We start from the raw sequence: 19,949 nt of genomic DNA, 5'->3' as shown, positions 1-19,949 counted from the left end.
ACTTTAATGAATGAACTGCTACGATCACTTTTTTTTTTGCCTTTCAGATGTGAAGACGCACACTGCTGCTGTATCCCATTACACGCTTATTCTAAGTCGTACCGCACTTTGTTTTCGTGTCACCGCACACCGAGTGCCATATCAAAGGAACACAAGTACAATGAGGCACTCCGCTCATCCGTGTTTGATTGCCAGCCTATGATGGATTCTGCTGGTAGGCAGACCCGGCCCACCCCTCGACACTTCACCTTGTACAACAAAAAGGTCCCCTTGTAATATTGGTATGGGTAGGAGGCTGGCCATGGGGGGTCTCTGAACACAGCATTATAGAAGCTCTACGTATGGTGGCTGGCAGGAAGCCGATACATAAAGACAGGTCTTACTGCTGTCTACGTACCATTATGTGCTTTGTAGGAAACGCCAGGTGGTCTTCTTTATGCGCCATTGTCATGGAACATCTTGACAAGGCGTTAAATGTTTTCATATTCACGGGGCGATTGTTATATTGTGTCATAAAACTCTGTATCGAAAAGTACCCTATTTCTCAGCTCAAGAGGACATGAGCCGCTATTAAAAACTTGACAGGGGCTCTATCTCCTCAGCACGATATTAAATACCTAATGTGAACCTTACATGAAAATGTAAGGCTTGCTAATTTGCTAGCAGAACCGCCCCTCCTACCCTAATCCTCCAAAAAATTAAAGTTAAAGAGGACTTTGATTGTGGAAGCTGTGCCCAAAAACTAGCGAGGCAAAGAAAAAATTAGTATGGCCCATGGTCTTCTTGCAGCTAATCTTCTCCCCATTACTGACTAACTGTGCCTTAATCCATATTACGCCTCTGTATGGAGGAGGACATCTTGATAGAAGAGTAGGGCTTTGCTTCTTCATGTCAGAGCTGCCCCACTAAAGCTTGGTGATCTGATTCAGCAACAAGGCAGAAGAAGCCCAGTTCCACAAAATAGATGAACCAGAAGCAGGAAGATCCTTGCATGGCAGGTCTTCAGATGCAGCTTCCTCTCCAGCAAGGAAAACAAGGAGGAGCAACTTCACCAAATCTCCTTCCAAATCTGGTGATACAAGTAGTCAGAGGAAGCAGTGCTTTAGATCAGAGGTCCCCAACTTCCAAGCTGTAGACAGGTAGCAGTCCATGGCCTGTTAGGAATTGGGTCACACAGGCCATACAGCAGGAGATGGGTGTTTTGTAGTCAGTTCTGGCCATTTGTAAAGCTAATAATCAATCTATTGTCAAATAAAAGACACGGGAAGCCAAGCACTACCATAAGGAACATGTACCAATGGCAAAATTAAACTCTCCCTATCCGTACAGAGAACTGTCAACTTTCCCGAACAACTTCAACACACATTGATAATATGGCTGCCCTGAGCCCACCTTTTTAAAGAAAGGGAGCTGGGTTATTCATTCTTTCAAACAATTGGTTCTTGTGAGTCAGCTGACCAGGGCAAAATCTCTGGCAGTGAACCCACCAATGTTTTGGAGAAAGAGTTTGTGATTTCTGAAGTTTGAAAATTCTGGGGATTCGCCTCAAACCCATAACATCGGCAAACCAGAATTTCCCTACAACGATTGGTTACTTTGTGTCTTGAATTTGTGCTTGGTTACTCTTAGCAACTCTCTTTCTCCGTGTCTTGCCGCATTAACCCTTTTTGTAGTAGCTGAGCTTTATACTTTGTGGTTTACAGACCCAGGTTCTATAGATATGCCAGAACCAACATGCAACTTCAGACCAGGCTTAAAACAGTTGATGCAACTTTACTGAAGAGATTTCAACATTACAGTCCAGTAAGAACAAGAATCCAACTCCTAATCCTAACTATAACTATATGGCTGCCCAGGCATACCTCTGCAAGGTCCATTGTGGTGTCTCCCATGCTTGGAAGTCCTCTGGAACCATGGTGCCCCAGATGGACTACAAGGGGCAGTAGTCCTCATTTACATCAAACTGAGCCGAGACGACTCTTGGACCTCAGCCTTCTCCCTTTTTATATCACAGGTGGGATGCCTGGCACCAAGAACCCTGGAAACTGAGCACACACACACTTATCTCTTGCCCCCCAGCAAGGGTCAGCCTTTAACTAACTAAAGCAGATATAACAGCCTTCCTACACACATTTTACAGCCTAACTTCACATGAGATCCTAGGAATGCTGAGGATCCCAAATTTGTTGAAAAGATATTCCAACACCATGCAATTTTACTAGCCTGATTAGTAATAGCTAGTGTTGCTGCCGACTCTGTTCACACCATGCAGGTGTAATAGAGCACAAACGCATGTTAGTGCATCTTCCACGTGCTCCTGGGCGTTGTGTGTAGGGCAGATTACTCATTTCAAAGGACTGCCCTATGCGCAAGAAATGCAGAAAAGAAGACATTTTTAATGCCTCACCCAACAAGTAGATTAGCAGATGGATGGGGGTGCCATTACCAATTAATGGCATCACCGCTTGTTTGCTGAAGGGCAGAGTGTTCCTGTGCATGGTGAGTGCACGTTTCCCCGGTATGTCCAGTTATCTCCTATCCTGTCTGCAATCCCTGAAAATGCACCTATTCAAAAAAGCCTACCAAACCTCCACCTGAAAACTTACTTTGACCACCTCCATCATCTCATCCCCCACAGCTACTACATTTTGTACCACCTCCCCCTAACTTTTAGATTATAGGCTCCATGAGCAGGGATCTCCTATTTCTTCTGTATTGTCTCCCTTTATATTGCAAAATGCTGAACAAACTGTTAGTGTTATATAAATCCTGAATAATAATAACCTGCAGAAATGGCTGCTATTATTCGCAGTTTAACCTCCCTGGAGGTATTCCCGAGTGTAGCTCGGGGTAAAGTTTCAAAAACGACCGATTTTCGACTCAGTGATGGTCAAATCGTAAGATCGTTTTTCTAAAAAGAATATGCGCATGAGCCGTGACCTGGAAGGAACAGAAGTTTCGCCTGTTATATGGGGTGAACTTTATGACTTGGTACCAAAAGCGGTAACCCCGAGCTACACTCGGGAATACACTGCAGCGTTGCTAAGGGATTACCTCGATCACTTACCTTGTCCTTTGCTCCCGCAATGCCCCCCCTGCAGCGTCCCCAGCAATGTCCTCCGGCCGATGCCAGCATCCGTCTACGGGTTCCATTCCCTGCGAGCGTTGGGACGTACGGGGGACGGAACGGCGGGAGATTCAAAAATTTTAAAAGTGACATTCACTAAATACAATAAAATCACTAAAATCGGACTTAAGAATAATTGGCCGATTTTCGCTCTGTTAGTGGGTCAATGGCATCGGCCAATTTTCGTGGTTCCTCCCCTTTTCGGTGATCGGGCATGTTGGAAAATTTGTGAAAAACGACCGATTTTCGACTCAGTGATGGTCAAATCGTAAGATCGTTTTTCTAAAAAGCATATGCGCATGAGCCGTGACCTGGAAGGAACAGAAGTTTCGCCTGTTATATGGGGTGAACTTTATGACTTGGTACCAAAAGCAGTAACCCCGAGCTACACTCGGGATTACACTGCAGCGTTGCTAAGGGATTACCTTGATCACTTACCTTGTCCTTCGCTCCCGCAATGCCCCCCCTGCAGCGTCCCCGGCAATGTCCTCCGGCCGATGCCAGCATCCGTCTACGGGTTCCGTCCCCTGCGACGTCGGGACGTACGGGGGACGGAACGGTGGGAAATTCAAAAATTTTAAAAGTGACATTCACTAAATACACTAAAATCACATAGTATAACATTCCTGTATCAAACCATTTCACATACATTTTGCCCCGAGTGCTTTGTCCTGCGCCCTGCCTGCATTTTTACTGTTCTTTCTGCCTGGAAACTGAGAAACGTCCATGGCGTCCAAAAAGCGTCCCTTTAGGTCAGACGCGGTTATAGACCGGCTAGAGAACAGCGATAGTAAATCAGAACCACTTGCAGAATTGAGTGATAATGATTCGTGGGGAAATTTGTCATCAGACACCAAAAACGATTTTGCGACTAAGCTCAGCGATGTGCGAACTTGGCGCTCTATTTCAAATTTCAGTGTTTTTTGTTTGATTACATTATTGAATTAAATTTATTATTTTTTATGATTATTTATTAAATTATAATTTATGATTCCGTGTTTCAAATTTTATCATACCCGGGATGTTTACTAGACTCTTGTCCGGACAGATTTCAGTGAGTTATTCCTAAAAATTACAGGCCTACAATAAAAAAAAAACATATTTCCATGCAAAAAAAGTGCCGCTTTGAGCACAGAAATATGGACATAATCATACCGCTAGGGAGGCTATTATTCACAATTTAATATATATTTTAAAATGCCCATTAAAGACAAAATAAATCTCAAATAGGATGTTTAACTACATGCAGGAACTGGCAGAACCCCCCCCTCCCCCTCAATATATACAGTCCGCAATATTCTATAGATTATGCAAGGATTAGACTAGGCCAGTCTGCTGGAGGTTTAATATGTATGGTATACAGTAAATATAAGCCACACAGAGATGTCCTTCATTGTAGAGTCTGTAGAGATGTAAAGGCAGAGATGTGCATCACCTATTGCTTGAGGCTAACTACACGTTTTCAGGAAATTCAACAAATATAATGTTCGAAATACAAAAACAATTGTTAATGACTCTCAATGATTTTTTTTAACTTGCTAGAAACTCATTCATTGCCGATTGTCATTTACACGAGAAGTCAATACAAACGGCTTCGGGACGTTAAATATCTTTATCTGCTGCTAATAGCTGAAGTCAAATAATGTCACTGCAAACCATCTGTTATTATTGATCATTGGTCAGTCCATGCAAAAGTAATATTTCAGTGGTTTGCAGATGCCGGAGAGATAAAGCAGCTGACAATTTCTTCTACCACCATGATCTCTTTCCTAGATCCCGGAGCACACCTGCTCCATTATAAAGGGTTCCCACCAGGGGAGGACTGACAACTCATGGGGCCCCTGGGCAATAGGGGATCATGGGGCCCCTGTGTCCTTGCCCACACTCAAAGCACACCCAAAAAAGCCTATAAAAAGGTATCAGGGGCATTTCATGGGGCCCCCTAATGACCCCGGCAGTGCCCAAGTGTTCGAATGGTCAGTCCGCCCCTGGTTCCCACCATCCCATCAGGATTTTAGATTTTTTTTCTATATGATGTAAAAATGTAAAAGGAGAAGCTGGAAATACACAAAGGTGAGTGGGAAGAACCAAAACTCCCAGGTGGACAGGAACAGATTCATTGTGGAGATCTCACTGTTGGAGGGTTCAAGACAGGGGCTGACTCATCCAACCAGTCTCCACCTTTATGCCAGCCATACATGGGTCGAAATTCGGCCGATTATTTCACCCGAAACTCGGAACTACAGTAAGAATGATTGGCTGATCTTTGCTCTGTTAGTGGGTCAATGGCACCGGCCGATTTTTGTGGTTCCTCCCCTTTTTGGTGATCGGGCATGTTGGAAAATTCGTGAAAAATGACCGATTTTCGACTCAGTGATGGTCAAATTCTAAGATCGTTTTTCTAAAAAGAATATGCGCATGAGCTGCGACCTGGAAGGAACAGAAGTTTCAACTGTTATATGGGGTGAACTTTATGACTTGGTTGGCTGATTTTTTAAAATCATTGATGGCACCATTGGATTACCGAGCGAACGGCGTCTTCGATTTTCGGACGAAAAATCGTTCGGAATTTGACCCATGTATGGCCTGCATTAGGCTCCATGCACACTAGCATTTTTAAGCTCCTACAAGCTATCAGCATGTTTTTTTCTGCCTCTAGAAGCTAAATAGTGTTGTCCTATGTGTCCAAGCACACTGCTTTAGGCTATTAGCATTTTTTGAGCTTCAGTGTCTAGGAGCAGAAAAAGATTGTTTTTGTAAATCTTTTTGTAGAGTTTTTTGGAGCGTTTTTCCAGCAGAAAAAAATAACACTAAACTCTCCTAAATGCTACTAAAATGCTCTTAACAACTTTTTTTCTCACCATCTACTGTAAAAACGCTAATACTCCTAAACGCTTTTGAACGATACTAAAAAACACTATTAGCGTTTTTAACCATCATTTTTCTCAATGTTTTTTAAACCTAAATGCATGGAACCTTTTGGTGGACTTACCCTTTAAGTGTTGGCCAAATAGTCTGACTGATTTTCTTTTGGGCAATATCAGAATCTAGTGCTTGATCAATCTATCAGTTTTATGATGCATTCATAGATCTATACTTAAAGTTTATTTAAATCTAAAACTGTTTTTAACATTGGATTGAGGTTAAAACTCATATGTTTTATCAAAGAGCTTGAGGAACACCCAAATCTTCTAGGTGGACAGTAACAGAGGCGGGAATTATGGCAGGAGGATACTGATGTTGGAATATCCAAGACATATAAGAAGCCAGGGGCTGACTCAGTTCACTAGCCTCTACCCATAATTAAAATATCACTTTTACGCAGGATGATCACTACAATTTATTCAGGTATTACATCTGTGTGGTCAGTACTCAAGGCTATATGGCCGGTCACTTGGTGAACGTGGTGTACACAGTGGGGGTTATTTATTAAAACTGAATGGTCCAAAGTCTTGTGTAGGTCTGCTTAGAAACCAATCAGCTTCCAGGTTTTATTCTAAACGCTTAATTGAACAAGCTGAAGTTAGAAGCTGATTGGCTACCATGCACTGCTTTGCCAGATTCAGAGTGCACCAGTTTTAGTAAATCTTGCCCATTGTAGCAGAGTTCAAACTTTTTAACCATTGGATCTTCATAAGACCCTTAAAATGGTTCATTTTATTGTCAAACCCAAGTTTGATTTGGTCTCATGGCATCTGGACCTCAGGCTCTCTATCCACCCTACACTTTTATTTATTTATTTTATGTACTTGTATAGCGCTGTCAATTTACACAGCACTTTACATATATATTGTACATTCACATCAGTCCCTAACCCTCAAGGGGCGTACAATCTAAGGTCCCTAACTCACATTCATACATAAACATACTAGGGCCAATTTAGACAGGAGCCAATTAACTTACCAGCATGTCTTTGGAGTGTGGGAGGAAACCAGAGCACCCAGAGGAAACCCACACGGGCAAAGGGAGAACATGCAAACTCCAGGAAGGTGGTGCCGTGGTTGGGATTCGAACCGGCGACCCTAGTACTGCCAGGTGGGAGTGCTAACCACTTAGCCACTGTTCAAAGCTTCAGAACATCTTTCAGTTACCTGCAACCATTGCCTTCCAATTGATACATTCTTACTTAACTATGAAATACACCAAATACAACACCACAACTGATTGCTTCCTCTGTTATCACTTGGTCAATAAACCAGCTCATACTTGACATATTTACTAATGTGTTTGTTTACAAAGCAGTCAAATTAAAATGTCGCAGCACAGTGGCTAAATGGTTAGCACTTCTACCTGGCAGTACTCAGGTCATTGGTTCAAATCCCAACCACAGTACCACCTGCCTGGAGTTTGCATGTTCTCCCTGTGCCTGCATGGGTTTCCTACAGGTACTCCGGTTTCCTTCCACACTCCAAAGACATACTGGTAGGTTAATTGGATCCTTTCTAAATTGGCCCATGTATGAATGTAAGTTAGATTGTACGCCCCTTGAGGGTTAGGGACGGATGTGAATGTACAATATATATGTAAAGCTCTGCGTAAATTGACAGCGCTATATAAGTACCTGAAGTAAAAAAAAATAAATATGTGGTCTACTTTTGCCCACTCTATAAAAATGGAAGATCTTTTTCACTACTCTGTCTTTTTCCTTTTGTTACCCTTTCAACATCTCTGTAAAAACCTTTTCCAAAATTCTCAGTTTTTATCCTGATCTCACCTCCAAACTTTTTTTTAATGAATGGTTCCCTTCCTAACTGCCAGTGTTCACCATATTTCCATCAATTATTGACCATTTTTTGCCGGTGTTCACTATATTTCCACCAATTATTGATTATTTTTGCCAGTGTTCACCATATTTTTGATCAAATAGACTTCCCTGAAGAGGTGGGTTTTCAGGGAGCGCCTGAAGGTGAGGAGGGAAGGTGACAATCTGATGGATTGGAGCAGTGAGTTCCAGAGGATGGGGGAGGACCTGGAGAAGTCTTGCAGTCGTGCGTGGGAGGAGGATACGAGGGAGCAAAACAGAAGGAGGTCCTGTGAGGAGTGAAGGGTACGGGTAGGGTGGTACTTGGGAATCAGGTTGGTGAGGTAGTTAGGGGCAGTGTTGTGAATGGCTTTGTAAGTCAGAGTGAGTAGTTTGAATTTGATACGTTGGGCAACCGGGAGCCAGTGGAGGGAATGACAGAGGGGGGTGGCAGAGGTGGAGCGGGTGGTGAGGTGGATGAGTCTGGCCGCTGAGTTCAGGATGGTCTGAAGCGGGGAGAGCCTGCACTGGGGCAGGCCGGTGAGAAGGGAGTTGCAGTAGTCAAGGCGTGAGATAATCAGGGAGTGAACGAGTAGTTTAGTGGTGTCTGGGGTAAGGAAGGAGCGTATCTTGGCGATGTTGCGGAGGTGGAGCCTGCAGGTGTTTGTAAGTGATTTGACATAAGGTTGGAAGGAAAGGTTTGAGTCCAGAGTGACGCCAAGGACTTTGGCTTGCTGGGCGGGATTGATGGTGGTGTTGTTGGTAGTGATGGATAGGATGGGGGGGCGTGGGCAGGGGGGAAGACGAGAAGCTCGGTTTTAGAGAGGTTAAGCTTGAGGAAATGGAGCGACATCCAGTCTGAGATGTCGTTTAGGAGGTGAGTGATGCGGGCGGAGACTGTGGGGGTGAGGAGATTATTCACCATTTTGTGCCAGTGTTCACCATATTTCCACCAATTATTGACAATTTTTGCCATTTTACTACAATTTGTGAACATGGTGCTCTGCATTTAGAATTAGTTATTTTGATATTTTAATAATAACTGAAAAGGAGACTTGCAAAACCTTGCAAAGCTTGTGGCATAGGAAGGAGGAAAATGTTTTTTAAAATAGCCCCTCAATAATTCAAAGGCATCTCTGTACATTGATCTTCATATTTGAGTATACAATTTTTTTTTAAATTACATCCTAAAAGAATGGTTCCATAGAGCCATGTGTGTTGGTGGATGAGAATGGCAGCCTGAATTCTGTTTTGCGCATTTGAGGCACAAGAAGCAGTTCCAGTTTTGGAAACTTTTATCAATAGGATGGGGGGGGGGGATTTTCTAAACTAGCATTTCTTTTCTTAACACAAAGGAACCCTTGAAAAAGTTTTCAGGTCTCAAGGAAGCCCCTCTAATAATTATATCTATAGCTCACAGAACATTTGCATAATCAGTAGGTTGTAGAGAGTTTTAAATAGAATAGGATGTACTTAAACTTCTATATAATAATAATAAAATGAAACATATTTTAATTACGCCCAGAAAAAAAAAACCACAGTGAAAGTTGTAGTGACCCCTACATTAGTGGTCAATGTAGGCAAGAGACCAATCTGCCACTGCTCTCTCCTGAAGGAACCTCTAGAAACGTCTGGAGGAGCCTTGGATGAGAAAGCCTACTCTATAACGATAGCCTATGCTGTAATTTCACCTTTATAAGATATTTGTGAAAGTTGGTGTTGGTGGATGACAGTGAGAGCCTGAAACCTGTTCTGTGTATTTGAGACACCAAAAGCAGTTTCAGTTTTGGAAAGTTTGATAAATAAGGGTTGAGGGTCAATTCTTTAAACCAGCCTTTCTCAACCTTTTTACCATGAACCCTTGAAAACATTTCTAAGTCCTAGGGAAACCCCACTAAAAATTATATCTAAAGCCCATGATATTTGTGAACATTTTCAAAATGCAAATATTATCTTTTCAGAAGCATTTACTTGGCTATGTGACTTATTTTTACTGCTGTTTCAATTTAATCTAGCAATAATGTTCTATTTGTCTTTTGTGACCTGAAAAAAATTAATGAATCGATGGTGGAATACTTTTTGTTTCATTAAAATGTCTCTAACTTCTGACTTGCATTAATCGCGAGCTTTTCTTTTTTTTTTTGTCAGCAGCTATCATGAGGTAGGATACGGGTTACTGAAACTTCAACGCTAGCAATACTTATAAAATATAAAAGCTAAAATAAATATTTCATGAATAACGATGGCACAAGGTGTGTTTGAACATTTTGAGAACTGGAACATTTTGAGAACTTGAGAAATTAAAATAATTATTACATAAAATAACAGAGTTAAAATAATGACTACAACATAATGTATCAACCTTAGGTTCACCATTTTTAATTTCTTTCTTTTCCCTTTTTTGTAGGAATGTATTTATGTTATTTATCAATTATGATGTTGGCACATTGAAAAGAACATGCACAGTAAAAAAACAGGATGTACGTCGTAACAGAAATTTTTTATTTAATCAAGCCTTTTCATCGGTGTCTGTGCTGCACTAACTCTTGTACGTACCAGGCCTTACCTCTAAAAAAGAAAAAAGAAACACATCTAAAAGCCCATTGCCAACAATGTGCTGCTAGAGACGGGATGGTAGCGCACTGAATATGTTCAGTGCAACTGTTAATTAACCTCTTCATGACCAAAGGCATTTTGAGACCACCATAGTTTGGTGTGCAAGGCTCTGACTTTTTAATTTATTGGCTGCCATATGGTTTAGAACATTGCTGGAATTTGACGTTTTTCGGTATTACTACATCTTACTATAAAGTACATCAGTGTGCACTTCCGTAATGTGAAAATAGAGAAAGACTGCCAATGTAATTATATGCTTCTGTTTAGGAATTCAAAGCGCTTCTAGGTTGGCTGGTGGACTTTATGGGTTTAGTCAATGGGGTGAGCCAACATGTACTGAACAAAAATCGTTTGTACAGCATTTTTCTGCTTTTATTATGCATCAAAAATATACATCTTTGTTATCACGTCTAATTTTTAACATGGTGTCTATGAAAGGGACCTAAAGGATTTGAAGCTCATTAACCCTTTGAGGACCGTAAGATTTTGGAACGCCAAAAGAATCAATTTTTTTGTTTTTAAAGTTCATACACTTCAGTTGCTGTAACTAAGCCATTTCATGAAATAATTGGCAAAAAGCTAGACCCATTTGTTGTTTGTTGATAAGAACTAATATTTTGACTCAAACCAAAAAAAAAAAGAGTTTTAAGTTCTTAATCAGATGATACACGCAATTAAAAACATGGGACAAATACGTCCCTTGGTCCTCAAAGGGTTAAGAACTTTAGTTCCCATATCCAGTGCAGTGAACTCAGGGTTTGGAACTAATAATACGTTCTCCTTTAAAATGATCACATAATGCAAGTAAAAGAGCAATTTGACATTGTAATATTTTCTGCTTGTAAGCTGTCCTGAGAAATATATGTCCTAATAATATACAAGACCCAGAACTCTTAGCTAATGGTAGTTAGTCTCATTCAACTGGACTTGTTCTGTATCGTTGAAGGCATTTCCTAGCTTCTCCAAGACACTTTTTCAAGTCCAGTGGAATGTGGCTACTACTAGCTATAGCATGTCCTGGATAAAGGTGAATATTCACATACATGCTGTCTTAGGCACCAGCCAACACAGCCTTTCCACACACCTGGGCTTGTGTACATTGCACTATGTGTATTTGACATGCCACAAATGTGGCCCTAGATTTGTAAAGTGTATCTAAACCCAAAATCAAAAATATATTTAAAAATATTTTTTTTGGCTTCTTTTGCTTTATTTCCACTTGGTGATCCTGCAGATAATGCACTTCCTGTCCCTGGGTGACTACATCACTCCTTCACTGTATCTATGGAGGGATCCATTGTTGTCACCTTGGCTGCTCTATGGATATGGACTACAAATATGTCCCTATCTCGTTATCACCATTACATGGGGGGCAGTGAAATTGTTATGTTACAAAGCTAGAAAAGAAGATATACCTTAACGAAGCTCACAGGATGTAACAAGGACACTTCATATTTGGCAGGATCAACAGGGATTTTCTGTATTTGCTAATAATGTTCTTAGAATGAAAAAAAAGAAAGAAAACTAACACAGCCAGAACATCTAAAGACTGTAAGCTGCAATTTATTACATTTTTGTCCATGGGTTTAGATACACTTTAAATAAGCTGTTTATTGTATTAGTAGTAACACTTCCTAAATTCACCGTGTGATTAAACAGATCCATAAGCACCTGTGTGGACTTACTCCAAGATGAAGGAACTGTAGAACTTTCAGCAATGGCTTTTGAAGCGCTAGAGTTATCAGCCTTGAGGGGACATACATAGGACAAATCTACATGGATGTTGGGTATTTGTACGTTGACCATGGGTAGTGACAGATTATATCAAGGGCACCTTTAGATTGTAAGCTGTTATGAGGAGAACCCTCTGAACCCTAATAAATTGGATAGTAAATTTACTGTTTCCCTTAATTTTGTAAAGTGTAACACTTTAGTGTAATTTTGTAACACTTTAGTTTCAAATACTATTGGTGTGATTTAAATCTTGTATTAACCTAATAATAATAATAGGTGGTAGCCCAGGGCCAACGGCTCTAGGGCAGCGGTTCTCAACCTGTGGGTCGAACGACCCTTTCACAGGGGTCGCCTAAGACCATCGGAAAACACATATTTCCGATGGTCTTAGGAACCGAGACACCGCTCCTCTATCCGTCTCCAGACGGGTCCGCCCACATGCAGATACACCCACATATGAGTACCCGGAGTGATGACATCATCGTGCCAACCCCACCACATACACCCCGTACAAATACAGGTGCATGTGAGAGGGTTGGCGCCATAATGTACTTATGTGGACCAGTCACACATGTGTAAAGAGCAGCTACTGTGTAGAAGGCAGCTACTGTGTAGAAGGCAGCTACTGTGTAGAAAGCAGCTACTGTGTAGAAAGCAGCTACTCTGTTAAAAGCAGCTACTGTGTTGAAAGCAGCTACTGTGTAGAAAGCAGCTACTGTGTAGAAAGCAGCTACTGTGTAGAAAGCAGCTACTCTGTTAAAAGCAGCAACTGTGTTGAAAGCAGCAGTATTGGAGGTAAAACGACACTTCATGAATTATAATTACTGGGTAAATGTAAAATCATGTACTGTAAAATCATCAACTACTGCAAAAAATGAAGTTTACTGTTGTTATATTAAGACTGTTACCCATGCTACACCATGATTCAAGACAACATTTCATTTATTTGTAATTAGAAATAAATATTTCACAATATACAATTACATATTGTTTTTGTGATTAATCACTATGCTTTAATTATGTTCAATTTGTAACAATGAAAATACATCCTGCATATCAGATAATCATAATAATAGCAAAATTACAGTTATGAAGTAGCAACGAAAATAATTTTATGGTTGGGGGTCACCACAACATGAGGAACGGTATTAAAGGGTCGCAGCATTAGGAAGGTTGAGAACCACTGCCCTAGGGGGTTTGTACATGGGAATACTTAAATGTGCACTTCAATGCCATTTATAGTTTGACAATTTTCAGGTTTGCAAGAGTTTCAACTTTTTCCTGAAGAAAGTCATCAATGGCGACCTTGGTAGGTCTCCTTTAAGATCATTCAATCATCATGAAGAATACATGCTCACACTCCCCGTACCTGGAAACATAATTTCAATATCATCTACCGCCATCACATGTGTAATTTACAAGGAGTATACCATACAATGTAATTCAAAATTCATTATAAATCTTCCAAAAAAGCCCAATAAATGCAGAACATAAATTACTGATCATATACATGATATAAAATCATCCATCCATTTCTGAAAAAACTGACACAGGGCCCATGAATTAAAAACATCCCAGGGCAAAGTACAATTGGTCCAATCGGTGACCATGGCCGACCATGGCTTTTTTATGGTCAACCATGGGCATGGCTTTTTTATGGCCGACCATGACCATGGCCAAGGATTTTTTTATGGTCAGCCATGAATAGTATTAGTATTGCTTGAACCTTAAAGAAGTGGAAATGTCCCGAAAGCTTCTCCTGAAAATGTGAATGTTAGCGCAAATAAAAAAGTATTATGGACAATACTCAATTGTTTTTGTAGCATAAGATACAATTACTTGGAGATCACTTTATACATACATTTGTGTCTCCCAACACTTATCTTGCCAAAAAACAGGTTTAATCCCGTCTTTAGCGCAGGCCAGGTCTGGGGTCAATTTAATCTGTGTACGTCATGTAACCCTCCATTGATAATTTGATTCCACTTAGAAATGATGTATGTGCAGTCACGATATCTTATGTTAGGAGATTACACTGCAAGGCTGTCGTGTGTATAGATTAACAGAAGATTCACCCATGCCCCAACTCTACTTATAATGTCTGATATCTCTGTTATCAAAGGGAAAAGTGATATAAAAAAATCATAAAATTAAAAATAAAAACTTTTTTTTATATCAAGTTGGTATAATATATTTACTAAAGGAGAAGAAGATATCCACTTAGTGTATAAAGTCAGGCTATGGTCACTTTAATCGTCTTCAAGCAAAATCCTATTTAATTTTTAAATTTCCCGTTTTGGATGATTGGGTGTTTAAAATGAACCCAGCTTCACCATATTCACTAAGTTAAGTGACCATTCCCTACTGCTTTAGTAAATCAATCCCAAGGACTGTATCCACATTGCAGAATGATTTATGAGAGTCTTAAATACATTTACATTTAAATCTTTTGTACATGCGGAGCCTGATCAGAGGTCAGGGGCCTTCCTCATTCAACCATACTGTATCAAACCGGAAAAAAAGACTCAATGCAACTGTATCACTACACAAAGATGAAGGCAAGGGGGGAGGTTTACAGTACAGTAAAAGAAAAAACTCGGTAATCTAGCAAAAAGTTCTGAATATACATGAATTTACCAAACTAGAGAAATCATTATGGCATTTGGAGCATTTGTCAAACATCGCTATAACTAAAAAGTAACAAGTTGTAATTTGTGGGTAACTATTCCGGAAATAACAATTTACAAATATAATTATAAGGCTGATAATAAAAAAGATGACATATCTTATAATTTGTTATGGCAGTCTCCAGTATCAAAGGGAGCTCTTTGAAACTTTAGCCTTTTCACTTTTGATGTATACTTTATGATTGTTTATAGTGATTCTATGTAATGCATGTGACAATCTGTCAGTACAAGGGTTAATATCAAGTAAAATTCAGTGCTTGCATGCAACACAACACAACGCATGCTTGGATTTCTCTTTATCCCTAGTGCCCAACAAGCGGCCCTTTGGCATACTTTTTGAGGCTCTTGGAGCCCCTGTAGCCACTACTCTGTCTCTTCAGTACTTCAGTATATGACTCCTGAAGTATGTCCCTAGGCCCCAGTATCTCCTATAGCATGTTTGTAGTCTCTGACTATCCCACATAGCATGCCCAAAGTTCCTGCCCATGTCCTGAAGCATGCCCGCTGTTTCTGACCATGTCCTGTAGCATGCCTGAAGTTTCTGACCATGTCCTGTAGCATGCCCAAAGTTTTCGACCAAGTCATGTATCATGCCTGAAGCTTCAGACCATGTACTGTAGCATGCCTAAAGTTTCTGACCATGTCTTAAATCATACCAGAAGTTTCTGATCATGTCCTGAGGCTTGCTAGAAGTTTCTAAACATGTCCTGAAGCATGCCTGAAGTTTCTGACCATGTCCCGTAGGATGCCTGAAGTTTCTAAATATGTTCTGAAGCATGCCATAAGTGTCTGACCATGTCCTGTAGTATTCCCAAATTTCTGACCATGTCCTGAAGCATGCTAGACGTTTCTGACCATGTCCCTTAGCATGCCTGAAGTTTATGACCATGTCCTGGACTATGCCTGAAGTTTCTGGCCATATCCTGAAGCATGCCTGAAGTTTCTAACCATGTCCTGTAGGATACCTGAAGTTTCTAAACATGCCCTGAAGCATGCCATAAGTGTCAGACCATGTCCTGTAGTATACCCAAAGTTTCTGACCATGTCCCGAAGCATGCCTGAAGTTTCTGACCATGTCCCGAAGCATGCCTGAAGTTTTAACCATGTCCTGTAGCATGCCTGAAGTTTCTGACCATGTGCAGTAACATGGCTGAAGTTTCTAAACATCTCCTGAAGCATGCCATAAGTGTCAGACCATGTCCTGTAGTATACTCGAAGTTTTTGACCATGTCCTGAAGCATGCCCAAAGTTTCTGACCATCTCTTATGTCATGCCCAAAGCCTTTGACCATATTCTGTTGTTTGTCTGTTGTCTCTGACAGCAAATATTTACTAAATATAACCTGTGGCCCTTTGGTGATGTCAACGGCTGTACTTGAGGCCCTCCATATCAAGAAAATTGAGCACCACTGCTCTATATAGTCCATTGCGAAAAACTGCATTCCAGTTGAAGTTGTAGCCCAACGACCATTGCAAGCTCAGTTCGATGGCACGACTTTTGCTGTATCAGATCTGCACATGTACTGTATGTTCAGTCTTATCCAGTGCATTGTAAAAGTGATATAAATATATGAGCACATAAGACTGTGATTAATTCACCAAAATTGAGAGAAACTATTTATTTTCCCTTAAAGTGACTCTGTTATGAGAAAAGAATGGGGTCTGCCATTGATGGCTTTTCTTTTTTTTTTACTAGCTGCCTGACTGTGTCTTGTTTCAATATTTTTGAGACCCGGAAAAAGCACACTGTAAATTATTTAGAATAGTGTTAGAACGTCTCAACTCTATACTTGTTACAGATCAGAGACTCAAAAAAAAAAAATTGAAGACAAACATCAGCATGGCAGCCGGGGAACTAACATGTGTATGCAAACCCAAAAGTTTTGGATAGAGTAGGAAAGAGTTAAAACCCCTGCCAGTGTATTTGTTGCCGTCTGTGTACCATTTGAGAAATTTTCTTTTATTTCCTGTCCTATAGACACAACAGGAAGTTAGAGGAAATATACCAAAGTGAGAGGAATGCCCCATTAGACAATTTTTCCTGAAATGGGGTCCCCTTTGGAAGATTTTGGCCTTACCTATTTTTCTGGGGTTTCCACTCAATTTCTTTCCAGATGACAGTGGTCCCCAGGACAAATAGAGGGGTGACTCTCCCTGCATGGAGCACAAACAGCAATGAAAACTTTACAGAGGGTTCAACCCATCCTTAGGCTAACCAAAGATTAAAAAAAAAGTTTTGCTGGAGACACTTTAAAGGTCAGCCATGGTAGCTCCCATACTTTTCTCATGCCGGTGCACCTTTAAGGATGTATATTTGTAAATAAAGATGGAAGGAAAAACTGGTGATCCAGTTTGACAGCAATGTTTGTAGCAGTTGTGGGAGGGGCGAATTGAATTCGAAGCAAGTAAGTCGGCCAGGACAAGCTTGAAAGCAACACGAGCAGATGTGCAATGACCATGATGATTGTACAAGGTACTGACCCCTTGGGTTATTTGCTTTTGGAGTGTAAAGTTTTTGGTTTTAAAAAAGCACCACAATTGGAAGTCAGGGAACTAGCATTCTCAAATGAGAGGCCAGCGGTGGTAGCTCACAGACCTTTCTAGCAACAGAGTCACTTTAAAGATATATGTATGGAAATAAAGACATGAGGGTTCCACGCAAGGACTAAGTGGTGATCCAGTATGGACAGTCAAAGTTGTAGCAGGTATGGGAAGGGTAGATCTGAATACCCTCCATATATATCAGCCAAGACCAGCTCAGGTTGAAAAAAACAGAAGCAGATGTGCTATGGCCAGCGACGCGATGATTGTACAACTGCATTGATCACTTGGGTTATTGGCTTTGCAAAGGCCTATGGACCATACACTTTCAACCAGCAACTCCTGGTCTTCAACGATGGTGACCAGTTACCTCAAATGTGGCCCCCGACATAACCTAATGGCCACACATAGTTTTTAGTGAATGTAACGCTACAGAAAGCTGACTGAGTCTGTAGATGTGCAACAGGCGAAGGTCAGAGACTGGAGACATGTTACAGGAGATGGTCAGAGGTTGTATACATGTTACAGGAGATGGTCAGAGACTGTAGACTTGTTATAGGAGATGGTCAGAGACTGCAGACATACAACAGGAGATGGCCAAAGACTGCAGACATGTTACTGGAGATGGTCAGAGTCTGTAAACATGTTACAGGAGATTGTCAGAGTCTGTAAACATGTTACAGGAGATGGTCAGAGACTGCAGACATAGAGCAGGAGATGGTCAGAGACTGCAGACATGGAGCAGGAGATGGTCAGAGACTGCAGACATAGAGCAGGAGATGCTCAGAGACTGCAAATATAGAGCAGGGGATGCTCAGAGACTGCAGACATGGAGCAGGAGATGGTCAGAGACTGCAGACATGTTACAGGAGATGGTCAGAGGCTGTAAACAAGTTACAGGCACAGGTCAAAGACTGTAGACATGTTATAGGAGATGATCAGAGACTGCAGATATGGAACAGGAGATGGCTAGTGACTGTAGACTTGTTAGAGTAGATGGTCAGAGACTGCAGACATACAACAGAAGATGGTCAGAGACTGCAGACATGGAACAGGAGATGGTCAGAGACTGCAGACATACAACAGAAGATGGTCAGAGACTGCAGACATGGAACAGGAGATGGTCAGAGACTGTAAACTTGTTATAGGAGATGGTCAGAGACTACAAACATACAACAGGAGATGGTCAAGGACTGCAGACATGAAACAGGAGATGGTTAGAGAATGTAAACATGTTACTAGATATGGTCAGAGACTGTAGACATGTTACAGGAGACTTCAGACATTGAACAATAGATAATCCGAGGCTTGGAGACTATAGACATGCTTCAGGAGACTGGAGAAAGTTATACGAGACTGCTATATATCACAGCTGTTTCAGCCCCTTTACAAATCAATGATCTGACATCTATGCTCCCTAAAACTCTCCTTAAAATGACTATTGTCCAATTTCATATTTCTCCTATCTACATCTATCATAAAAGATCAGAGAAAAAAAAATATATATATAAAAAAAAGAAAATGGACGGCCCATAAAAAGTAAGATGGTGAGTCAGAAACAAAGCGAATAATTTAACAAAGAAGCTGGGCTGGCCCAGGACACTGGCTGAAGTCAACAAAAAAACCCATACTATTGTCTACAAGGGCCCCGAGGACTAGGTGGCAAGGGGCCGCATGTGGTCCCTGGGCCTCATTTTGGACATCAGGGTTCTACAATCCCACTTCAATACCCAGCCTGAAAAATGGACCACCATGGATGTATATAAAAATCGTTGATCTCAGGAATCAACCTACTTGAAATGTAGATTTTATCTTGACCAGATGTCGTGTCTTTAATGTTACACCTGCAACGCTCCATAGTTGAGCGCGATGGAAATGGGCCCTTTGAAGGGTCAAAGATGGAGGTCTTACCTGCCGCCAAGACGTGAGCCTGGAGGAACGCAGACACAGCAATCCACTTGGACTTCATGGTGGTTCGGGGTGGGTCCCTGCTCTTCTCTTGGCGTTGTCACCTGCTCAGAGTAGAAGCTCGGGCTGTCTCAGCCACACTGCTCCTCCACCGTGCTGCACAGGAAGTGGAACATCTAAGAAAACTTCTATACGTCTCGCTGCTGAGTAACTGATACACAAACCAAACCCAACCACCACCGAGCTCCCCGTCACTGCCTCTCCTCTCCTCCTCACCTCTCTCTGCAGGAAACTCACATCTCTTGTTAATTGTAATCACAAATCCGTCAGCTTAAAGTGTGACTCCGTCCTAAATAAAAAAAATCTAATTTCCCCTTTAGTCTTCTTATGTATTCATTAAATCTGACCTCCAGCTTTCCCTTCACTGTTACACAGTTGTACCAACTCCACTCCTGGACTGGATTAGCTTTGGTTTCACTGCACACTGTGAGCTTCTCACTGCATGCATTAGAAGCTGCAGCAAGTCAGACAGAGCTCCGCCTCCAGCATCATCTATCACTTTCCTCCTTTGCCGGCCCCTTTCATTCATTGGAATT

At 41.2% G+C, this 19,949-nt stretch overlaps 1 protein-coding gene across 1 annotated transcript in view; it reads right to left on the bottom strand.

Annotated features, from left to right (window-relative positions):
* The window catches only part of CD247 (CD247 molecule), a 197,022-nt gene extending 177,518 nt beyond the window's left edge, over nt 1-19,504 (bottom strand). Inside the window, exon 1 of the mRNA XM_089691942.1 lies at nt 19,357-19,504. Coding sequence (XP_089548068.1) covers nt 19,357-19,414 — 58 coding nt within the window. The 5' untranslated portion in view covers nt 19,415-19,504. The remainder of the gene's footprint in view (nt 1-19,356) is intronic.
* Nucleotides 19,505-19,949: the final 445 nt, after the last annotated feature.

This window comes from Staurois parvus, unplaced genomic scaffold (genome assembly GCF_062004578.1).
Source record: "Staurois parvus isolate SC_StPar_1 unplaced genomic scaffold, SC_StPar_1.0 ptg000574l, whole genome shotgun sequence".
Lineage (NCBI taxonomy): Eukaryota > Metazoa > Chordata > Amphibia > Anura > Ranidae > Staurois > Staurois parvus.
The sequence above is the reverse complement of the archived record's forward strand: the minus strand, read 5'-3'. Positions and strand labels throughout refer to the sequence as shown.